Here is a 20,297-nt window from a genome sequence, read left to right on the forward strand (position 1 = left end):
GCGACTATCCGAAATACTCCGGACCTTTCCGTAGGTGTCTTCCAATTCTTCTGCTTGTATCGGATTTACAATTTTGGGGTGGACCTACTCTCCCCTCTTGCTTGTTTTAGGTTGCACCTCCCGACGACTCGTGGTGACTAATCAACTCCGGGTACTCAGCAGGGGCTATATGGGTTGCAGAGAAGTTGCATGATCTGATCTCGAAGCTTTTAGTTGCGAGGCACAGAAAAGCCGTGTACAACGCGGAGATTGTTGTATAGCTCGCCCATCGTAAAGTTCTGACACCTCAAGCCGCACTAGCAATATAGGGACTCATAGTTTGACTTTCTCATCGTCTAAGCTAAATCACAAGCACTATTGCCGAGCTCGAATAGGGGTCATTCAGCAAGTCTACTACGAGCTCTGTGGCAGATATAGTTTATTCGAATGCACTTTATACGCAATAGTAATTTTGTTGAAGTGGGATAATAAATTGACAATAATGAAAAAAATATCCAAACACGATTATACTATGGCCTACTCGGTGACGAGAGCGGACTAAGGTATACAACTGAGCCGGCGGCCAACATCAGGCTTTGTGAACTATTGCTAGCGTGCGAAGACTGAGATCCCAGAAGATCTTAGTCGAAAATCTACATCTTCGGCAGCCAATCACGTCTTTTCGCAAAGCCATTTTCGCAGATAACGAACTATTTCAAAGTGACATCAGGAAAGAACCTCGGATATAACGGTTGTAACTTCGCTAGGTTTATTGTGTCTTCAATAATTTGTAATCGACACTCAGCTGACCCAGCCTTCGTTTGATTACTAGGTCTTCTCGCCGCAATTGTCTCAGCGTGGTTCATGCTCATCGAGCGCTCTACGCCATGGAATAACCAGGCTGTTGATGTCTCGTAACACGGCTTCCGATCCCATCGTATCCACGGTTTGATCCTATTGGTTGGCGAAATCTCTTACAGCAGGACCCCCTCGTTCTTTAACATCTTTAGATAATTGAGCGCATTTAGCTAATATCGTATATCTGATCTCGCTGATCTCGCTCGATATCTGTGTCTTTAAGTGAGCACGAGAATTATTTAAATACGCGAACCTCTCTAATGCTCGTGCATCAGGTCTTAGCCATTCAAGTATGGGGTAGTGGGAACACTCTAGTGTAGCTACCCATGATTGTAAATGAAAATTTTTTTACTTAATAGGAGTTGGGTTGCTCTTTTCTTCCATTGTGGGTAAGAAAGACGTTGCAAGCCTGAGACTCTGGCTGTTTCAGGCTCCTCGGGTGCTTTCAAACCAAACCTGTTTGCTCACAATGCTCTTTTAACGTCTTAGTTGAGATTCCGGGACCTGTAGATTGTCGGAAAAGGGCTTTAACCCTCCATCTAAGTGTTCAAAAAGTGCCTTCATTTTCCCCGAGAATGAAATCAATCACAGCTCTGATAACTCTTGCAGCAATATGTACTCCAAACGCTCTAATTCCCAGTAGGAAATGATTCCATCTTCCTCAACTATCTGCGTCTCTTGATACTTAGCACACTCTGGTGCAATTTGAATGCAAAGATATGCTTTTCGAATATCCGAGAGGAGGTGATTCTCTCGGTGTTTACCCTCTTTGCTGTATCCTCGCAATTGTCGAAGGTTGGCATCACAAGTTATGTGTTCTGTCTCATTGTCTCATAACAAGTACCTATTGATCGGTTTGTAGGTGGATGTCAAGTCTTCTTTTCGTGCCGGCTTAGTATAGCGCTGCTGTTGCCAAAGGCGTAACCCTTCTCGCCAGAGTTTGTGTGTTTCTGGGAGGTACTTACTAAATTGTTGTTTGTATACCGGTGGCCAATGCGCGAGCTCTGGCTGCGTCACTTTTCCATATCTAGGAACACTCCCAGAATTGAGAGCCATCTGGACGCCTATAACGGACCACACTGAAATCTTTTCTTCGAATATCCCCCGTAGGTACGAGATGGTTACTTTGCGAGGTAATCGCAAAGGCAGAGGTTGACTAGGTTGATATTGTTCACGATATGTCTCCGGCAAGGAGTCCGTGCCACGGACACAATAAAAGAGGGGTTACCTCCTTGGTGTTGTTTGAAAGCAGTTCCTACGACTGCATGTAGCGGCCTTTACCTTTGGCTTTTCCTTTTTTGCCTCACTCCCCTTGCCTTTTTCCTTTATATTTTCTTCATTTTGGGAATGTTAAGAAAACTGGCCCTGTAGGAGAATATTGAGTAGTTGCAACAACTGTAACAGCCGTTTTTGACAAAATATCATCATAGGCGTTTCGTGCCAGGTGAAGCAACTGACCACATCCTGTCAAGCATACATGACAATAGTTAGGCTTTCGATGAATGATTCTCCGAGCGGAGGTTGTACACATAGGCTTTTCAAACTTTATCGTGGGCCTTCAAGTCAGGGAATGATTGATGGACCATCTTGCTCACTCGGACTACAGCAACATCAATTGAATCAAAGTCCGAGAGCTGCAACCGGTACAAGCCTTTCCAAAGTTACCATATCGACGGCGAAAGGCATCTTGAGCAATATCTACTTGAACATTAGCAGGCTTTGTCGATTGGCCCAATACAGTAGGGACTGTAGAGTACGATATCGGGATGAACGAAGACTTGCGTAAAGTGTTCAGACCGCTCGAATTTGTGCTCGGGACCACTTCTTGAGAGCTTAGCGGAGCGTTGCGGCAGTGAGATCACCTCAGTAACGAGAGACTATGCAAACCTTGAACGCGCCGCGAAGAGCACACAATCTGCACGTGCATACGCACACATGCGTGCAAGATATGTGTGCGGCCATCCCACGGAACTTAACCTAACAACTCCTTGTTTCCATGTGCAGCAGCAATGCACCACTGGCCTGATGCGCTTTGACCACACCCACCCAACCCGGGGGATGTGTGCCGGGCCCGTATCGGTGTGCAACAAGTGAGACCTAGTTCGCACCATGCGGTCCCTGCCACATAGAACCTTCGGCGCATTCGTAGGTCATGGATTCCCCGATTGCCGATCTACAGATTAGACAAGAAAACTACTAGTCTGAGACTAGTGACAACGTTGAACGTTGCTTGATTGGCAATCTCGCGTACACTTGGAAATCCAGCCTTCGCTGAATGGCGCAGGACGCCGACTATACCGAGGAGAAGACCTTCAACAACGCCAATGTGTGCCAATAACCTGCCCTTGTATAGCCATCAATCTCATCCTTATAACTCTCCCCTCCTTCAGGCTTCAGCTTGCCAATCATAGCACCAGAGTAGTTGTATTGTTGTTGGCGGGTCCTCTTACCATTCTCATTCATGGGAATCGAAAACTCGAAGCAATAACGTTGTTGAGGTACGTCACGGTCTTCATCATCTGGCTCTCGAACGCTCATCTTATAATCAGAGCACTACTCACCGACTGCCAGTTCTTGAGCTTATCAATAGCAGCGTCTACAGCGTCTACAGCTCTTAGATTGACGCAATACCATCACTGGGAGACTGGCACACAGTGGTATAAGTCTGGTTCGACCAGATATCTTCACCATCATTGAGTACGGCCACAAGGTCTCCGTGATAATCTTGGAAAATTTTCAATTCGAGCAACTTTGGAGGCTAAAACTGAACCATCATCTTATCATCAAGGATAATCTCAGTGCCTAGACGCTTCATACCGTCTAGACCAATGATGGCCTTAGGACTCAGCTTGTCTAATACGAGATATTGTAGAATAGGGTCGCCCAACACTGGTTTATCTGTTGAAAGATATAGTTTGAAGCATCTAGTAGCTTTAAGAGTCGTATCATTCACCTGCGATGATACATGAGGAGTAGGAAGGTCTGCAATAGTGGTCGACAAGCAAGAACATATTTCTTCAGCCAGGATACTATCAATGTACTTACGCTTCGCACCAGTATCCAACGCCTTAAGAGAACAACTCTAAGCTACATTGGCAGGTGATGCGGCCTTAAAATCTACTGTCATGGAGTCGAAAATTTGGATAGGCTCCACATAGTAAAAGCCCACTGCTTTGAGAGGATCGGTCGCACTGTCAGTTACGAGATTGTGCATAGGGCAATTTTTAGAGATATGCCCTTCTCGTCGACACTTGTAACATATCATTGTCCGAGTCGTAGAAGGCGAGAACGAAGTAGCCTCACCAGCTGGCTTCGGAGTAGGCGCTATAGTCACAGTGGAAATTGGACCAATATCAGAAATATCCTTAGGACGCGTCGGTTCACCACGTGACGTGTCCTTGGTATGAGCATACCTGCACCGATCACCGAAGCGGCAAGCATCTGTGCTCGCAAATGCTTTGCACTTGCCTCTATTTTTGTCATCAGCCTTTCGGTTTATGGAGTCACTGCTCCTACCAAGAATACCAAGCCGATTCATCTCCTCTTCTCGACTAATACTCTTAGAGATGAACTGGTCGACCTTCAGGTTAGTACGGTCTAATGCCCATAAAGCGAGCTTCAGTCCTCGTCGAAAAATAGCCTTGACTTCATCATCTTTTGGTGCCATATCCAACAGCTCACGTTCAGCACGCAGATCTCTCAGTCACTCAGCGAAGTCAGCCACAGACTCATCTCGTCGCTGCTTCAGGTTAACCCAGTTCATGAGCAGAGGCTCTCGTGTCACCTGGAAGTCATAATTAGTCGCTCTAGTCCACCGTGTATAAATCGCACTAGAATAAGCATCATATGTTCGGGGAATATCACGCATATCATCGAGCCATAGCTTCTTCCAAACAGCATGGTCACAGCTTCCTTTGAACGGGGCAATCTCCGGGAGATTCTCGCACATATTAGACTCTCTCCGGAAGTCCTTCAAAGGGAGCGGACGACTAGTTGCATCAATTGGCAAAGTGGTCGATGTACTTAGCACACGCTCCCCCTTAATAACAGGAGCAACAGTTAGGCTCTCAACTCAATTCTCATTGAAGTTCAGCTCTAAAGACGAAATCAGCTCACTATGATTCGACATAGAAGTGAGTGTGAGTCCATTACTCACATGATAGGCTACCGCATATAGGAATGCGCACACAGCGTCCAAATACTTAGGCAGTTTAGTAGAGTCTATAGTGTTAATGTAGCCCGATCGGAACAATTCCTCTGAGACATGAGCGTACACGGTGTTCTGAACTACAGAGTCTCCAGAACCCTTCTCCTACTCCTCTAGCTTCTCATACTGGGCGATCCATGCACCTGAGCGAGACGGTTCAAGGACCAGAACAACCTTAGACTGGAAAAACTGAAAACTGGTCACGTTAGTGTCGAAAACTCCAACCGTAGGTCCCTGCATCGGAGCCAATTGTTGGAAATCTTCACTAAACGTGAACGCAACGAACCTAGAGGACATATCAAAAAGCAATACAACTTATTTATCTTACTTATATCAAATAGAATGACCTAGCCAGACTAAACTGAAAAGGCTTAGTAGGATACGGTCACACAAAGATGGTCTTGGTAACGCAATTGGATACAAATAGAGAAGAATGGGAGAATCTAGCTACTAAACCTGACAGCAAGTAATAAAAATACTGACTGCTACAGGCTTCGAGCGCAAAGCGCCAAGTGATAAAACATCGCTGGTAAAAGCATAGAAAGTTCTTTAATCAAGTAGTTAAATTGCATGGCTACGGATCGGAAGGTCCGTGGGTCGAATGTCCTCAGATCGCCCAAGTATCTATCGTACCGAACGCCCATGATAATAATGAAACTGCTAATGATGAAATCAGTCATCACTAATCAATACTATTGAGATCATCACAAAACTCTGGGAATTTGAGATCTAGAATACATGTCAACTCACCAAGATCAGCACACGAAGCTTGCACCCCAAAATTCTAATTCTAGGGCGGCGCCAGGCTGAGTGACTCACATTAAGATTGGCAAGACTAAGCAAGTCCCTCGCGACCCAAATATCACTGATATAGTTTGAATGAGTTGTCGGTCAAGTAGTTGAAGTACAGTGCTGTCGACCGGGAAGTTCGTGGATCGAACCTTGCGCCCGTCAATCTTATTCTAGATTGATGCTAGGAGGAGTGTCTCATATTGAGGTTGGAAAGACTAAGCAAGGTTCTTACAATCGCTGGATGGTTGTAAATTTGCACGATGTGCGGTTCAGCGCGGAGTACGGAACCCTGCTAATGTGTGATTAGGCTACACCGTTAGTTTGATATCATTTTGTCACGGGTCTACTGTGTTACGGCTGTTATATTGCTTTGTGCGAATTATGGTCTGTGTACTCGTGCTGTCTATTATTCTTGCGTGAACTCAGGCGTCTCATGCACGTTAAATTTTAAGGTTGGTTCTGAAGTTAGTTCTTCGAATCTTCCCTCGGAACCTGAACTTAGGCACAGGGTCTAAGGTATACGGTTTCATCATTGTATACCTGCTAGTCGCTACGCTTCCATCAATAGCTGAGGGATAGTATATTTGTCAAGTGACAGATATCGAGTTCAATAAGTTATGGTACTACGTAAGTAATACTAAGTAATACTCCCCATTTGTGGTACTGACCAGAGGTCATAAGAGCTCTAATACTATAGTGGATTACACTGATCATCCTCTACCCGTGTCTAGGATGGTTAAGGTCAAGAGCTAGGCCTCATGAGGCCCATGAGATGCGGTATGAGAAGTCAATTGAGCCTGGTTTGCACATGCATTCGGGTCTCGAAAACTCTGCTCACCGCACTTTGGCTTGCATGGTCAACAGTCCAGATCCTCGGTGAAGCGCATCACGAACTTCGTGAATACATAAATCGCAAATACAGTGATGACAAAACTACGTGGCCTCGCAGCCCCCACAGGAGGCTCCTGTCAGGAGCTAGAGATCCCCCGGAGCAAAGCGACGGGATGTGCTAGTACTATCAGACCTAACGACCAAGACTAGCACCATCGACTGTCACTGTGACGGATGACTACGTCAGCAGCACGAACTGGACTGAAGGGGGATTCTACGTGATAATGGGAGGGGTTGCACAGAGGTACATCGAATGAGTATGATGATGTGTACTCGCCCAAACGAGTGGCCAGCACTCTTGCACTCTTACACTCACTTACTCCTCCCTTATTTTATTGGCAATGAGCGCACAGCAAGTTTGCTCTACCTTGCCCTTAAACACAATCCTGTTGAATTATGAGCGGTATAATCGAGTCAGAGTTGGATTTCGACCAAGAACGTGAATCGGCCAAGGATTTGCCACCAAATGGTGCATCATCCTATCGGTTCTTGAACAACGTGGTCACGACCATCAACAACGACCGTGATGTTCAACAGAGCAAAAATGCGCTCTCTGAGACTGAACTCAGGAAGCTACGGCAACCAACAACAGCCACTCTCACTATTCTTGGCGTTGGTACATTCGGCTCATATGGTAATGTGACTGGACTTACCCTAATGTCACCCAAGGGGAAACCCTTGATACTAGACGTCAAGACCTGGCACAAGGAGTGGGGGTTTGCTAAAGAACAGTGGTCAGAGCCATCATTGATGTGCAAACTCCATCGTATGTCCTTGGCGAAGCTGTCCTTCCCTCTAAGAATTGCTATACTAGTCGCCGTTCACCCCAAGACACAAGCACAGCATGTTTTGGAGATTTGCCTGGCCAATATGTCCCGGTTGCCGGCTTGGACTACCATAGATATATCTCTCACAGACTGTACAGATGCCAAGAAGGCCGGTATGAAGTTCAACCTTGAGCACTGGTTGCAAGATTGTGCCGATGCTTTCAGCCTGATACTCAGCTACCTCGAGTCCGAGTTCATCCTAGCAGACAGCTCTATGCACATCATCCTCTTACATTGGAGCAACTATTGGGCAAACCAACCGCACTTGGCTCAAGCTCACAAAATAACATCTATCATAAATCGAAGCGTGACTCCTCTACTTCGACACCAACCACAACATGCCAATTTTTCGCGAAGACCGGTCGTTGCAAGTACGGCGAGAAATGTAGATTCGTACATCGAAGTAATAAGGCCGGTGAGTCTCCGGATGCTCCAACCCTAAGCAGACCTCACACTACGCAAGCCAAAAGCCAATATGGACAAACCGGAGCTTTTGCGTCGCCTGAAGAATCACTCTGTCGGTAGTACCGACTCGGTACTGCAAAGAAAAAGGTCACTTCAAGCAAGACTGTCCCAAGCTAAAGAGACTAGACTCGGCGACAGGACCGACAGAGATACCGGAAATGTTGACTCGAAGACTCCTCCTATGAAGGCGTCTGAGACGCCTTCACGGAACTTAACCTAACAACTCTTTGTTTCCATGTGGAGCAGCAATGTACCACTGGCCTGATGCGCTTTGACCACGCCCACCCGACCCGGGGGATGTGTGCCGGGCCCGTATCGGTGTGCAAGAAGTGAGACCTAGTTCGCACCATGCGGTCCCTGCCACATAGAACCTTCGGCGCATTCGCAGGTCATGGATTCCCCGATTGCCGATCTACAGATTAGACAATAAAACTACTAGTCTGAGACTAGTGACAACGTTGAACGTTGCTTGATTGGCAATCTCGCGCACACTTGGAAATCCAGCCTTCGCTGAATGGAGCAGGACTCCGACTATACAGAGGAGAAGACCTTCAACAACGCCAATGTGTGCCAATAACCTGCCCTTGTATAGCCATCAATCTCATTCTTATAACTCTCCCCTCCTTCAGGCTTCAGCTTGCCAATCATAGCACCAGAGTAGTTGTATTGTTGTTGGCGGGTCCTCTTACCATTCTCATTCATGGGAATCGAAAACTCGAAGCAATAACGTTGTTGAGGTACGTCACGGTCTTCATCATCTAGCTCTCGGACCCTCATCTTATAATCAGGAGCACTATTCACCGACTGCCAGTTCTTGAGCTTATCGATAGCAGCGTCTACAGCGTCTACAGCTCTTAGATTGACGCAATACCATCACTGGGAGACTGGCACACAGTAGAATAAGTCTGGTTCGACCAGATACCTTCACCATCATTGAGTACGGCCACAAGGTCTCCGTGATAATCTTGGAAAATATTCAATTCGGGCAACTTTGGAGGCTAAAACTGAACCATCAGCTTATCATCAAGAACAATCTCAGTGCCTAGACGCTTCATACCGTCTAGACCAATGATGGCCTTAGGACTCAGCTTGTCTAATACGAGATATTGTAGAATAGGGTCGCCCAACACTGGTTTATCTGTTGAAAGATATAGTTTGAAGAATCTAGTAGCCTTAAGAGTCGTATCATCCACCTGCGATGATACATGAGGAGTAGAAAGGTCTGCAATAGTGGTCGACAAGCAAGAACATATTTCTTCAGCCAGGATACTATCAATGTACTTACGCTTCGCACCAGTATCCAACAAGGCCTTAAGAGAACAACTCTGAGCTACATTGGCAGGTGATGCGGCCTTAAAATCTACTGTCATGGAGTCGAAAATTCGGATAGGCTCCACATAGTAAAAGCCCACTGCTTTGAGAGGATTGGTTGCATTGTCAGTTACGAGATTGTGCATAGGGCAATTTTTAGAGATATGCCCTTCTCGTCGACACTTGTAACATATCATTTTCCGAGTCGTAGAAGGCGAGAACAAAGTAGCCTCACCAGCTGGCTTCGGAGTAGGCGCTATAGTCACAGTGGAAGTTGGACCAATATCAGAAATATCCTTAGGACGCGTCGGTTCACCACGTGACGTGTCCTTGGTATGAGCATACCTGCACCGATCGCCGAAGCGGCAAGCATCTGTACTCGCAAATGCTTTGCACTTGCCTCCATTTTTGTCATAAGCCTTTCGGCTTATGGAGTCACTGCTCCTACCAAGAATACCAAGCCGATTCATCTCCTCTTCTCGACTAATACTCTTAGAGATGAACTGGTCGACCTTCAGGTTAGTACGGTCTAATGCCCATAAAGCGAGCTTCAGTCCTCGTCGAAAAATGGCCTTGACTTCATCATCTTTTGGTGCCATATCCAACAGCTTACGTTCAGCACGCAGATCTCTCAGTCACTCAGCGAAGTCAGCCACAGACTCATCTCGTCGCTGCTTCAGGTTAACCCAGTTCATGAGCAGAGGCTCTCGTGTCACCTGGAAGTCATAATTAGTCGCTCTAGTCCACCGTGTATAAATCGCACTAGAATAAGCATCATATGTTCGGGGAATATCACGCATATCATCGGAAGTCATAATTAGTCGCTCTAGTCCACCGTGTATAAATTGCACTAGAATAAGCATCATATGTTCGGGGAATATCACGCATATCATCGAGCCATAGGTCCTTCCAAACAGCATGGTCACAGCTTCGTTTAGTACAATAAAAAAGTAACGATAGGCGCCGCGAAATGATCACATCGATCTTTAACTTCATGTCGTCACCGTGTAGCAGACCGAGGGCCCCGTTCACCTTTGAACGGGGCAATCTCCGGGAGATTCTCGCCCATATTAGACTCTCTCCGGAAGTCCTTCAAAGGGAGCGGACAACTAGTTGCATCAATTGGCAAAGTGGTCGATGTACTGTTAGAGGAATGTTGAGGGCAACTTTTTAGTCCTTTAAGTTTATAGTGATCTGCCAAGGCCTGCTACCTCCTGCTACCTTTGTTGTTTGTGCGTTTGCGTCTGCGTGCCAACTTGCACGTGTACACAGCTGTGGTATCAGACTCATTGTAGCACGATCCACATTGTAGAGATCGGTACTGTAGCCATCTTGGCTCAAGTTCTGCCTTGTTGGGTTCCGTCAATGTCCACCAACCCGCAAGCGAGCGGACTACCTGGCGTTAACATGGCGACAGCGGCATTTGGCAAAGCAACCCTCCCCACCCTTGGCAGCCGCGTCGACCTTGCCCATCATATCCACATCGTCGACAACTGTTTGCTAGAGTGTGGTCTGGCAACGTTGGATACTGAGGGTAAAGTGTGCATCAAGCCCCAGAGCAAGTACGTAGCAATGTCACGCATACTAACCAGTCTGTCAACGGTTAAGGAAGTTGCGGCGTCTGCTCAACGTGCGGCTACTCGGTTCGATTACGACTGGGTTTCGGTGAAACGGCTCCTTACTCGCCAGTATTGTAAAAAGGAGACTCTCAAGGCCGAGTACTCTTCCCAGTTAACGAAGCTAAGGCTTATTTCCGAGTCCGATGACCCCGAGCCATTCATTGAAAAAGCTACTGAGTGCTTCGCCCTGTGCCAGCGTGCGTTCGACGACGATAGGAGTGAACGGCGAGCCTTCATTCGCGCACTCTGCAATCGACTTCCTCACGACTGTGTCCTCTCAATTCTGAGGTCGGTCCAGAGCGCCCTCCTTGCGAAGGGGCTCAGCGATGGAGACACGGAATGGGAGACATCGATCGCTTTCGATGATTTCGACCTAGCTGCTCGCGAAGAGGCCGACGCGCCACCGGTTACAGCCATAACCTTTTGTTCAGCGCTGAGGAGCTCATGTGGTCTCGCTCGTGAAGCAAGGTTACTGACGAGTTCACCCCAGGTAAAAACAGACGCTATTAAAGCAATTCGTGAAGCAGGAGACCACCCCCAGCGACGCCCGAAGTTCTCTGAGAAGTTCCCTTTCGTGGTCTATGTCAGTGGATCCCTTGTAGACGATCGGGATAAGTTCCCTAAGTACATCGCTACGGTCAAGCCTACTGACTCCTTGCGCACGAAAAACAAGAGGGGGAAGCCATATGCTCTTCTGGGATTCGCTACGGAGGAAGCAGGGTCGTCGGCGCTGGCAGACCTTCAAGCTGATCGTGGGTCAGGCCTCGTGGTTCGTCAATTCCAGACCGATCCGCCAAAAAACGGACCGGGGCCCCGTCAGTAGCTAAAGGCGGGGCCGGTTATTCATCTTATGCTAACCGATCTTTTGCTTTTTCGCCATGTGTGAGGGTTTCTGCCTCTCCTCCCTCACGCAGGACTGTACCAATTTCTGTACTATCTAATGATCGTCCATCAATTGATTCTCTAGCACAACCAGCGTCTTCGTCTGTATCATCGTCGTCTTCAATATCTGTCGAGACTACCCAAAAAGCAACCTTGCCTGGGTATGAACCTACTATTAGCCAGTTGATCACTGGTGCTCACTCCCGGGAAGACTCCCTTCATTGGGTACCTAACCGAAGTCCCGCACTCTCGGACTCACCCTGAAGATCCGCATAGGCGAGAGTGATGTCAATCGAGCACTAGTCGATAGCGGAGCCGGATTCAGTTACTTGATCGCCAGGGATCCAGGCTCACTGGCAGGTCTCGAGGGTCATGCTTCCCCGCGACCTGTTCTGCAATCTGTCCGCTTAGCAGATGGCTCTCTGTATCATGTGAATACCATATATGATGTATCTCTACGAGTCTATGACGTTAATGCTCACCCGGTCATAGACACGGTGGTGCCTCTACGTCTTCTCGTGGCTCCGGCCGCGCGCCCGCAGATTCTCATAGGTCGTGATCTCATTGAGCGATGGGGTTTATGCATTAAAGGAGCCACTCAAATCGTGAGCAGGTGCGGTGAAGTCCTTTATCAACGACCTTGCGACGAGAAGCAATTTGCTACCCTAAGCCACGCCCCAGTGTTAGCTAATGTATCTGAGGATGATCGGCAAGATCCCTCTGCACCTCAGACACTCGCAGGGTACCAACCCGACCCTAATGGCCAGGAGTTTATTCCTGTCATCGAGGACGAGCTCCGTGATGACCTAGATGCATGGCTGCTGGATCTTGTTGAGGTCGGTGTGCGACAGTTCGGCCCGGGAGTAGAGGGTCCGTATCGCATGCAACTGCTCCCCATGGCAGCGGGAGACACTCGCGATACACCCTTACAGAAATTCTACTTCCGCTTCTCCCTTCCTCCACCAAGCTCAGCTTCTCCAGCACGGCGAATATACGCTCGTCAGTTATACGACAAATTGTCCGAGGAGGCCAAAGTGAAATATCGCCAACTCATAGACGATTATGTTCAACGCCACTGGTGGCATCCTATAGACAAGTCCGGCCCTTTACCTAGCGATCTAGCTCCAGCTGAGATATTCCTACTCGGTGGTCGGTCAGAAGACAAACGGAAGCCGCGCCTTGTGGCTGACTTCCAGCCATGCAATCTACAACTACCGCCGAGTAGCACATCTGGCATTGCCATAGATGACGTCCTGCTAGTCATCCGTGCTCTGAGTCCTGCGTCTCTCTTCAGCTTCGACGCGGCCTCAGCATTCTATAGAGTGCGACTCAATACTAATCGTCCCGTTCTGCTGCATACGGGTCTAGCGGAGGGATCCCAACCCGATTACTACAGCGATAGAGCTGCGTTTGGAATATCATCTGGTCCCCAGGCAATGGAGGCGAGCCTGGGATGGTTGATACACAAGTTTGGGAGCTCTCCTTTCGCGGCGTTGCTGATACTTCTCGCCATATTTGTCGATGATGGCATTGCGGGAAGTTCCGATCGGAAGATAGTACGAGTTGCATTGTCGCTTTTGTACGCCCTATCGGTATGTGGATTTGGATGCTCCTTGCTCAAGATGCAGTTTATAACTGCCTATGCCGACCTGGTCCAGAACGGTTTCATCGAGCCTTCCGCTGTTCTACTGCATCTTGGCTGCTCCTTATCATATATTGGTCACTCGCTACGAGCCTGTTGTCAAAATGAAGCACGTTTGGCCGATGTGCTCTCTCTCTGTAAGGCCTGGCAGGCAGCTGGCAAAAGAGCTCGCCTCGACAAAAGAGCGGTATTCAAACTAGGGGGGCAGATTTCTGTCGACCCTCTACATCTGCACGGGACATGTCGTTTGATAGGTGACTGCTTTCGAAGACTCATTGGTAGGGCATGCTCGTCGATAGGATGGAACGAGCCCATAGACTTCGAGGCGTTCACTGAGCCCTTATATGCCGCATGGAGTGAGCTGCTGCAATGGTGTCAGGACGAATGTGAATTAGAAAAGCAACGCTGCGTCCACGATATCCCCTACGAACTCGGAGCTGTCGAGAGCATCAATCTTTCGGTCTTTACGGATGCCAGTCAAAGCGGCGGTGGTTATGTGATCTTCAAAAAAGGTACCGACGGTGACCTCTATGCGATTGCGAACGCCGCCTTCGGATGGCGCCAGCACCAAACCGTTTGGCACTCTAATAGGCGAGAGCTCTGCGTCCTCTTGCGAGCTCTCAGGGCACTAGTAGAGTTGTGTTCTAATATCAAAGCCATGTGTCCCAACCCAACTCTGAAAATCAGCGTCGATATCGGCTGTGATAACAAAGCATCAGTTGCGTGGGTTAACGACACAGATTTTTCCTTGCGGGAACATCGCTCGAAGAGCTCCATCGCTGTGGAGAAGAGGGTTATCCAGAGGCTTGTGTTAGCCGTAGCCGAAGAATTTCGTGCTCTGCGTAAGTTGCAGCCCTCGGTTACCTATAAGGTCTATCACTGTCCAGGGGTCATGAATGAGATTGCAGACTCCTTAAGTCGTGCTCTTGATCGGCCATGCGGTGGTTCTGGTCCCTTGCTTTCCACAATTCTAGCGTCGGTTCCGGGTATTGATTTTTCGGGCCCACAATTAATTGACCACGCCGTAGCTCAAGCCGAGAGACCGTCCTCAGATGATGTCTTCGTAATACACTCGATAGAGGAGGAAGTACAAGATTCGTTATTCCTCCCGTGTCCGTCATTAGATTTTACTACCATTAACGATTCTTGTGATCATTTGCTGCGGATTTCTCTTTATCATCCCATCATGGCAGAGGCAGATACTACTACTGCAGCCTTGGATGCGTTGCGCGTGTTCGACGAATTAGAAGAGGCAGGCAGTGATTCCGTCGACACCGTTACTTTGGTGAAAGAAGATGCCGATGAAGGATTCCTACTCGACCGCCTATTGGAGTTCAATAGCGTCAAGGCTATCTACAGGATGGTCGCCGTGCTACGTGGTATCTTAGTCTTCTGGAATACATATTGCGCATCCAAAAAGCGCTATCCTCTGCGCCAAACTGCACAAAGGCTTGCCCGGAATGGCAGTCGAGCTCCTCCCCAACTCCTAGTACCGGCGTGTTTACCAGTTGGACTGCAGAGCTCTGGCTACGATGTCACAGACGTGCTGACAGTTATCAGGTTGTCCCAACAGTTGGATGACTTTACGAAGAAAGGCCGCGCTTTCGTTTACGACGAGCCGACCGGCCTATGGTACTTTCGGTCAGGTACTATCACCGGTAGTACCCTCCGTCGCCCTTCTGTTCCCAGAACTGCCAAAAGATTCAGATTCCTCTTGGCCTTGGATGCTCATGCCCGAGCCGGTCATGGGGGTGCTACACCAACAGCTACATTCATGCAAGAGGATGTTCATGTCATTGGTGCTACTACAGCCGCTAAGGACGTCTGTCGACGTTGTCTTCCTTGCGCTAAACTCCGGTTACGTATGACTGCGCTTAGGTGGAACGCGCCTTTAGCTGGCAGCCACTGGGACATTGATGAGCTGCTGAGGAATGGCAATCCTTACTCAGTAGTTTGCATCGACTTTTTACACCTGTTCCCTGGCGAGCTGGTGTTTGCTACGAGGTGCATTACCACTTCTCATGTATCATGGTTTCGCTCTTCATACTCCGAAGAGTGTGCTGCTGCTGCAGTGGAAGGCGTTAAAGATCTAATGTCCCGCTGGGGAAAGATTCGGGTTGCTTACCTGGATCGTGGATCAGCATTCACGTCTTCCGAATTTGCTGACACTCTCCGAGAGGAGGGCATTGAGCTGAGGTACCACGCCGCCAGAGCGCCGTGGGAAACCCCAGTCGAGCGATCTCATGCAGTTGGTCTGCGGATGCTAAGGCTCAATTATACCCCCCAACAGTTGGCGAGGTCATCCGATCAGGACATGAATCGAATTTATGATCATGTATCCCTTCTGATGAATAGTATTCCCATATGCGTCCACTCAGCAGGTCCGGATGATCAGGATGTGATAACTGCAGATCGGCTAGCCCTCGGATATACCCGCTCTACCGGAATCTTACTGCCTATGATTGAGTCCGAATCTGTAGCAAATGTCCATATCGACCGCCCTCGTGCGGTGGATAGCATTCGCCGCACTTTTCTTCAACATCATTGGCAATTGTTACGTGATCGATGTGCTAAAGCCATGGGCAAGAAGCGAGGTGTTGATACCCCTCCTCTTGCTCCAGATACTACTGTCCTAGTCCGTGTAGCCCAGCGTAATAAGCTGGACGTTGGCGTTCGTATCGGTCACATTGTTGATGTTATTAACCCTTCTCGTGATGGATATGTTAGGCGTTACAAGGTGCGCTTTCTATCTGGCACCTTGAGTGAAGAATCGCACGTTAATGTGATTCCAGCATCGGTTCATAGTGCCGAGCACTGTTTGCTCGGCAGGGGGGCATGTTAGAGGAATGTTGAGGGCAACTTTTTAGTCCTTTAAGTTTATAGTGATCTGCCAAGGCCTGCTACCTCCTGCTACCTTTGTTGTTTGTGCGTTTGCGTCTGCGTGCCAACTTGCACGTGTACACAGCTGTGGTATCAGACTCATTGTAGCACGATCCACATTGTAGAGATCGGTACTGTAGCCATCTTGGCTCAAGTTCTGCCTTGTTGGGTTCCGTCAATGTCCACCAACCCGCAAGCGAGCGGACTACCTGGCGTTAACATACTTAGCACACGCTTCCCCTTAATAACAGGGGCAACAGTTAGGCTCTCAACTCAATTCTCATTGAAGTTCAGCTCTAAAGGCGCAATCAGCTCACTATGATTCGACATAGAGTGTGAGTTCATTACTCACATGATAGGCTGCCGCATATAGGAATGCGCACACAGCGTCCAAATACTTAGGCAGTTTAGTAGAGTCTATAGTGTTAATGTAGCCCGACCGGAACAATTCCTCTGAGACATGAGCGTACACGGTGTTCTGAACTACAGAGTCTCCAGAACCCTTCTCCTACTCCTCTAGCTTCTCATACTGGGCGATCCATGCACTTGAGCGAGACGGTCCAAGGAGCAGAATAAACTTAGGCTAGAAAAACTGAAAACTGGTCACGTTAGTGTCGAAAACTCCAACCGTAGGTCCCTGCATTGGAGCCAACTGTTGGAAATCTTCACTAAACGTGAACGCAATGAACCTAGAGGACATATCAAAAAGCAATACAACTTATTTATCTTACTTATATCAAATAGAATGACCTAGCCAAACTAAACTAAAAAGGCTTAGTAGGATACGGTCACACAAAGATGGTCTTGGTAACGCAATTGGAGACAAATAGAGAAGAATGGGAGAATCCAGCTACTAAACCTGACAGCAAGTAATAAAAATACTGACTGCTACAGGCTTCGAGCGCAAACCGCCAAGTGATAAAACATCGCTGGTAAAAGCATAGAAAGTTCTTTAGTCAAGTAGTTAAACTACATGGCTACGGATCGGAAGGTCCGTGGGTCGAATGTCCTCAGATCGCCCAAGTATCTATCGTACCGAACGCCCATGATAATAATGAAACTGCTAATGATGAAATCAGTCATCACTAATCAATACTATTGAGATCATCACAAAACTCTGGGAATTTGAGATCTAGAATACATGTCAACTCACCAAGATCAGCACACGAAGCTTGCACCCCAAAATTCTAATTCTAGGGCGGCGCCAGGCTGAGTGACTCACATTAAGATTGGCAAGACTAAGCAAGTCCCTCGCGACCCAAATATCACTGATATAGTTTGAATGAGTTGTCGGTCAAGTAGTTTTGTAAGGAAGGCACGACTAGTTTGTGCCAACATACACGCAGTTGTTGGGCGAGCGCGAAATGAACAATGGATACGCACAAACACCGTTGTACGTAGACGCAAGCACATAGGAGTCTCAGTCTTGATTCTAACATCCCTTTTTCTTGTTCCCGCCCTCCCGGGACATAGCACGCCGAGAAAGGTTGGACCTCAACTTTAGCTTCTCTTCGAAGTACGGTGCTGTCGTCCGGGAAGTTCGTGGATCGAACCTTGCGCCCGGCAATCTTATTCTAGATTGATGCTAGGAGGAGTGTCTCATATTGAGGTTGGAAAGACTAAGCAAGGTTCTTACAATCGTTGGATGGTTGTAAATTTGCACGATGTGCGGTTCAGCGCAGAGTACGGAACCCTGCTAATGTGTGATCAAGCTACACCGTTAGTTTGATATCATTTTGTCACGGTTCTACTGTGTTACGGCTGTTATATTGCTTTGTGCGAATTATGGTCTGTGTACGCGTGCTGTCTATTATTCTTGCGTGAACTCAGGCGTCTCATGCACGTTAAATTTTAAGGTTGGTTCTGAAGTTAGTTCTTCGAATCTTCCCTTGGAACCTGGACTTAGGCACAGGGTCTAAGGTATACGGTTTCATCATTGTATACCTGCTAGTCGCTACGCTTCCATCAATATCTGAGGGATAGTATATTTGTCAAGTGACAGATATCGAGTTCAATAAGTTATGGTACTACGTAAGTAATACTAAGTAATACTCCCCATTTGTGGTACTGACCAGAGGTCATAAGAGCTCTAATACTATAGTGGATTACACTGATCATCCTATACCCGTGTCTAGGATGGTTAAGGTCAAGAGCTAGGCCTCATGAGGCCCATGAGATGCGGTATGAGAAGTCAATTGAGCCTGGTTTGCACATGCATTCGGGTCTCGAAAACTCTGCTCACCGCACTTTGGCTTGCATGGTCAACAGTCCAGATCCTCGGTGAAGCGCATCACGAACTTCGTGAATACATAAATCGCAAATACAGTGATGACAAAACTACGTGGCCTCGCAGCCCCCACAGGAGGCTCCTGTCAGGAGCTAGAGATCCCCCGGAGCAAAGCGACGGGATGTGCTAGTACTATCAGACCTAACGACCAAGACTAGCACCATCGACTGTCACTGTGACGGATGACTACGTCAGCAGCACGAACTGGACTGAAGGGGGATTCTACGTAATAATGGGAGGGGTTGCACAGAGGTACATCGAATGAGTATGATGATGTGTAGTCGCCCAAACGAGTGGCCAGCACTCTTGCACTCTTACACTCACTTACTCCTCCCTTATTTTATTGGCAATGAGCACACAGCAAGTTTGCTCTACCTTGCCCTTAAACACAATCCTGTTGAATTATGAGCGGTATAATCGAGTCAGAGTTGGATTTCGACCAAGAACGTGAATCGGCCAAAATTTGATCGTGATTGGCCACCAAAGATGCCCACTACGATCGGGAGGTCTGCTGATCCGGATCTATCCTGGACTCGCTGTCCCATATGAGGATTCATCTTCCAGCTCTGTATACTGTCATTCTCAGCTATTTGTGCTACCATGAACCCTCATAATGATGAGAAAATCGTCCATTGTACTCAACTGGATGAGGATGATAGTGCTTCGAGTATAATACTCATTGAAGCTATGGAAGAGGAAATAGGATTTGCAGGTGTAATATTGATGGTGGACAGGTTTCTAAGTATCCTGGGTATATTATTATTATTTAATGCTTCTAGCATCATCATCATCATCGATGTCTTATTACTCGGGTTTAGGTATTACAACTTATATTAATGGATCCACAATTTAATCTATCATCATCTAATCCTGCTAGAATGATGAATTGGATAAGACTTGGATTCAAGAAAATATCCCCAAACGATGTTACCACCGTCACGATGTTACTCGACCTGTCCAAAATATCAATGTAATAGTGTCTGTCAAGACTCTTATCAGTAACCCTCTTAGTTGTCACTATATGAAGTGTAAAAGAAATGATGATTCGGATTGGACATTATCATTACAGAAGTTGACCGTAGTTGCTCTAACATCATCCTACGTTCAGTTAAGTCGGGCGCAGGAAGAGGTAGTATTACCGAAAGGTTGTGAAATTATGGTAAAATAATTAATGAGATTATAATCCTGGATGTCCTTTCAGATGATTATTAAACATGAATCATTACATGACGACGACGACGACGATGTTGTTGTTGATGATGATTCCTGTGATTGTCGATACATTACACTGGTACAATCAGTTCTATCTCTTTTCATCAACATTTGTCATGAAATGGTCTATGATGATACCGAATTATTAGTAACTCATGATATACATAACTTATTACAGAAGATAATGTCAGTGATTATTGATTATACTAGGGATAATAATCAAGAGATTACTACCATTGTTAATAATAATAGGGAATCATCAACTATGGCAACGAAGCAGTATTATGCTGCTGCTTTATCTGCTTATATGTTGCTGGAACCACGCCAATATGCTACTGATATTGTTACAATAATAATAAGTATGATTAATGATAATGATGATGATGTATGGAATACACTAATACCATACCTTTATCCATGTTATTACCAGTTAGCAGTATCAGAT

The 20,297-nt window shown here is 47.2% G+C and overlaps 6 protein-coding genes across 6 annotated transcripts in view; 2 read left to right on the plus strand and 4 right to left on the minus strand.

Annotated features, from left to right (window-relative positions):
- Window positions 1-3,300, minus strand: part of Pmar_PMAR023897 (hypothetical protein) — a gene marked incomplete at both ends in the record, with an annotated part of 8,819 nt that extends 5,519 nt beyond the window's left edge. The window contains 3 exons of the mRNA XM_002767922.1: window positions 790-859; window positions 1,803-1,901; window positions 3,213-3,300. Coding sequence (XP_002767968.1) covers window positions 790-859; window positions 1,803-1,901; window positions 3,213-3,300 — 257 coding nt within the window. The remainder of the gene's footprint in view (window positions 1-789; window positions 860-1,802; window positions 1,902-3,212) is intronic.
- Window positions 3,301-3,595: 295 nt separating this feature from the next.
- Pmar_PMAR023898 (hypothetical protein) lies at window positions 3,596-5,688 on the minus strand (the record flags this gene model as incomplete). Its single annotated transcript, XM_002767923.1, has 5 exons — window positions 3,596-3,690; window positions 3,883-3,904; window positions 3,929-4,250; window positions 4,545-4,621; window positions 5,623-5,688. The coding sequence occupies 5 exons, from the start codon at window positions 5,686-5,688 to the stop codon at window positions 3,596-3,598; spliced, it is 582 nt and encodes a 193-aa protein (XP_002767969.1).
- Window positions 5,689-7,043: 1,355 nt separating this feature from the next.
- Pmar_PMAR023899 (hypothetical protein) lies at window positions 7,044-8,721 on the minus strand (the record flags this gene model as incomplete). The annotated part of the gene is made up of 6 exons (XM_002767924.1): window positions 7,044-7,100; window positions 7,682-7,753; window positions 7,952-7,992; window positions 8,305-8,431; window positions 8,456-8,529; window positions 8,598-8,721. The coding sequence occupies 6 exons, from the start codon at window positions 8,719-8,721 to the stop codon at window positions 7,044-7,046; spliced, it is 495 nt and encodes a 164-aa protein (XP_002767970.1).
- A 296-nt stretch (window positions 8,722-9,017) lies between these two features.
- On the minus strand, window positions 9,018-9,929 carry Pmar_PMAR023900 (hypothetical protein; the record flags this gene model as incomplete). Its single annotated transcript, XM_002767925.1, has 1 exon — window positions 9,018-9,929. The coding sequence occupies one exon, from the start codon at window positions 9,927-9,929 to the stop codon at window positions 9,018-9,020; it is 912 nt and encodes a 303-aa protein (XP_002767971.1).
- Window positions 9,930-10,695: 766 nt separating this feature from the next.
- Pmar_PMAR023901 (hypothetical protein) lies at window positions 10,696-17,442 on the plus strand (the record flags this gene model as incomplete). The annotated part of the gene is made up of 3 exons (XM_002767926.1): window positions 10,696-11,768; window positions 12,157-16,210; window positions 17,368-17,442. 3 exons carry the CDS (start codon window positions 10,696-10,698, stop codon window positions 17,440-17,442), a joined length of 5,202 nt encoding a protein of 1,733 aa, XP_002767972.1.
- A 1,239-nt stretch (window positions 17,443-18,681) lies between these two features.
- On the plus strand, window positions 18,682-19,845 carry Pmar_PMAR023902 (hypothetical protein; the record flags this gene model as incomplete). Its single annotated transcript, XM_002767927.1, has 4 exons — window positions 18,682-18,769; window positions 19,227-19,354; window positions 19,459-19,610; window positions 19,842-19,845. The coding sequence occupies 4 exons, from the start codon at window positions 18,682-18,684 to the stop codon at window positions 19,843-19,845; spliced, it is 372 nt and encodes a 123-aa protein (XP_002767973.1).
- Between the last annotated feature and the right edge of the window lie 452 nt (window positions 19,846-20,297).

Source organism: Perkinsus marinus (genome assembly GCF_000006405.1).
Source record: "Perkinsus marinus ATCC 50983 genomic scaffold scf_1104296969520, whole genome shotgun sequence".
NCBI classification, from domain to species: domain Eukaryota; phylum Perkinsozoa; order Perkinsida; family Perkinsidae; genus Perkinsus; species Perkinsus marinus.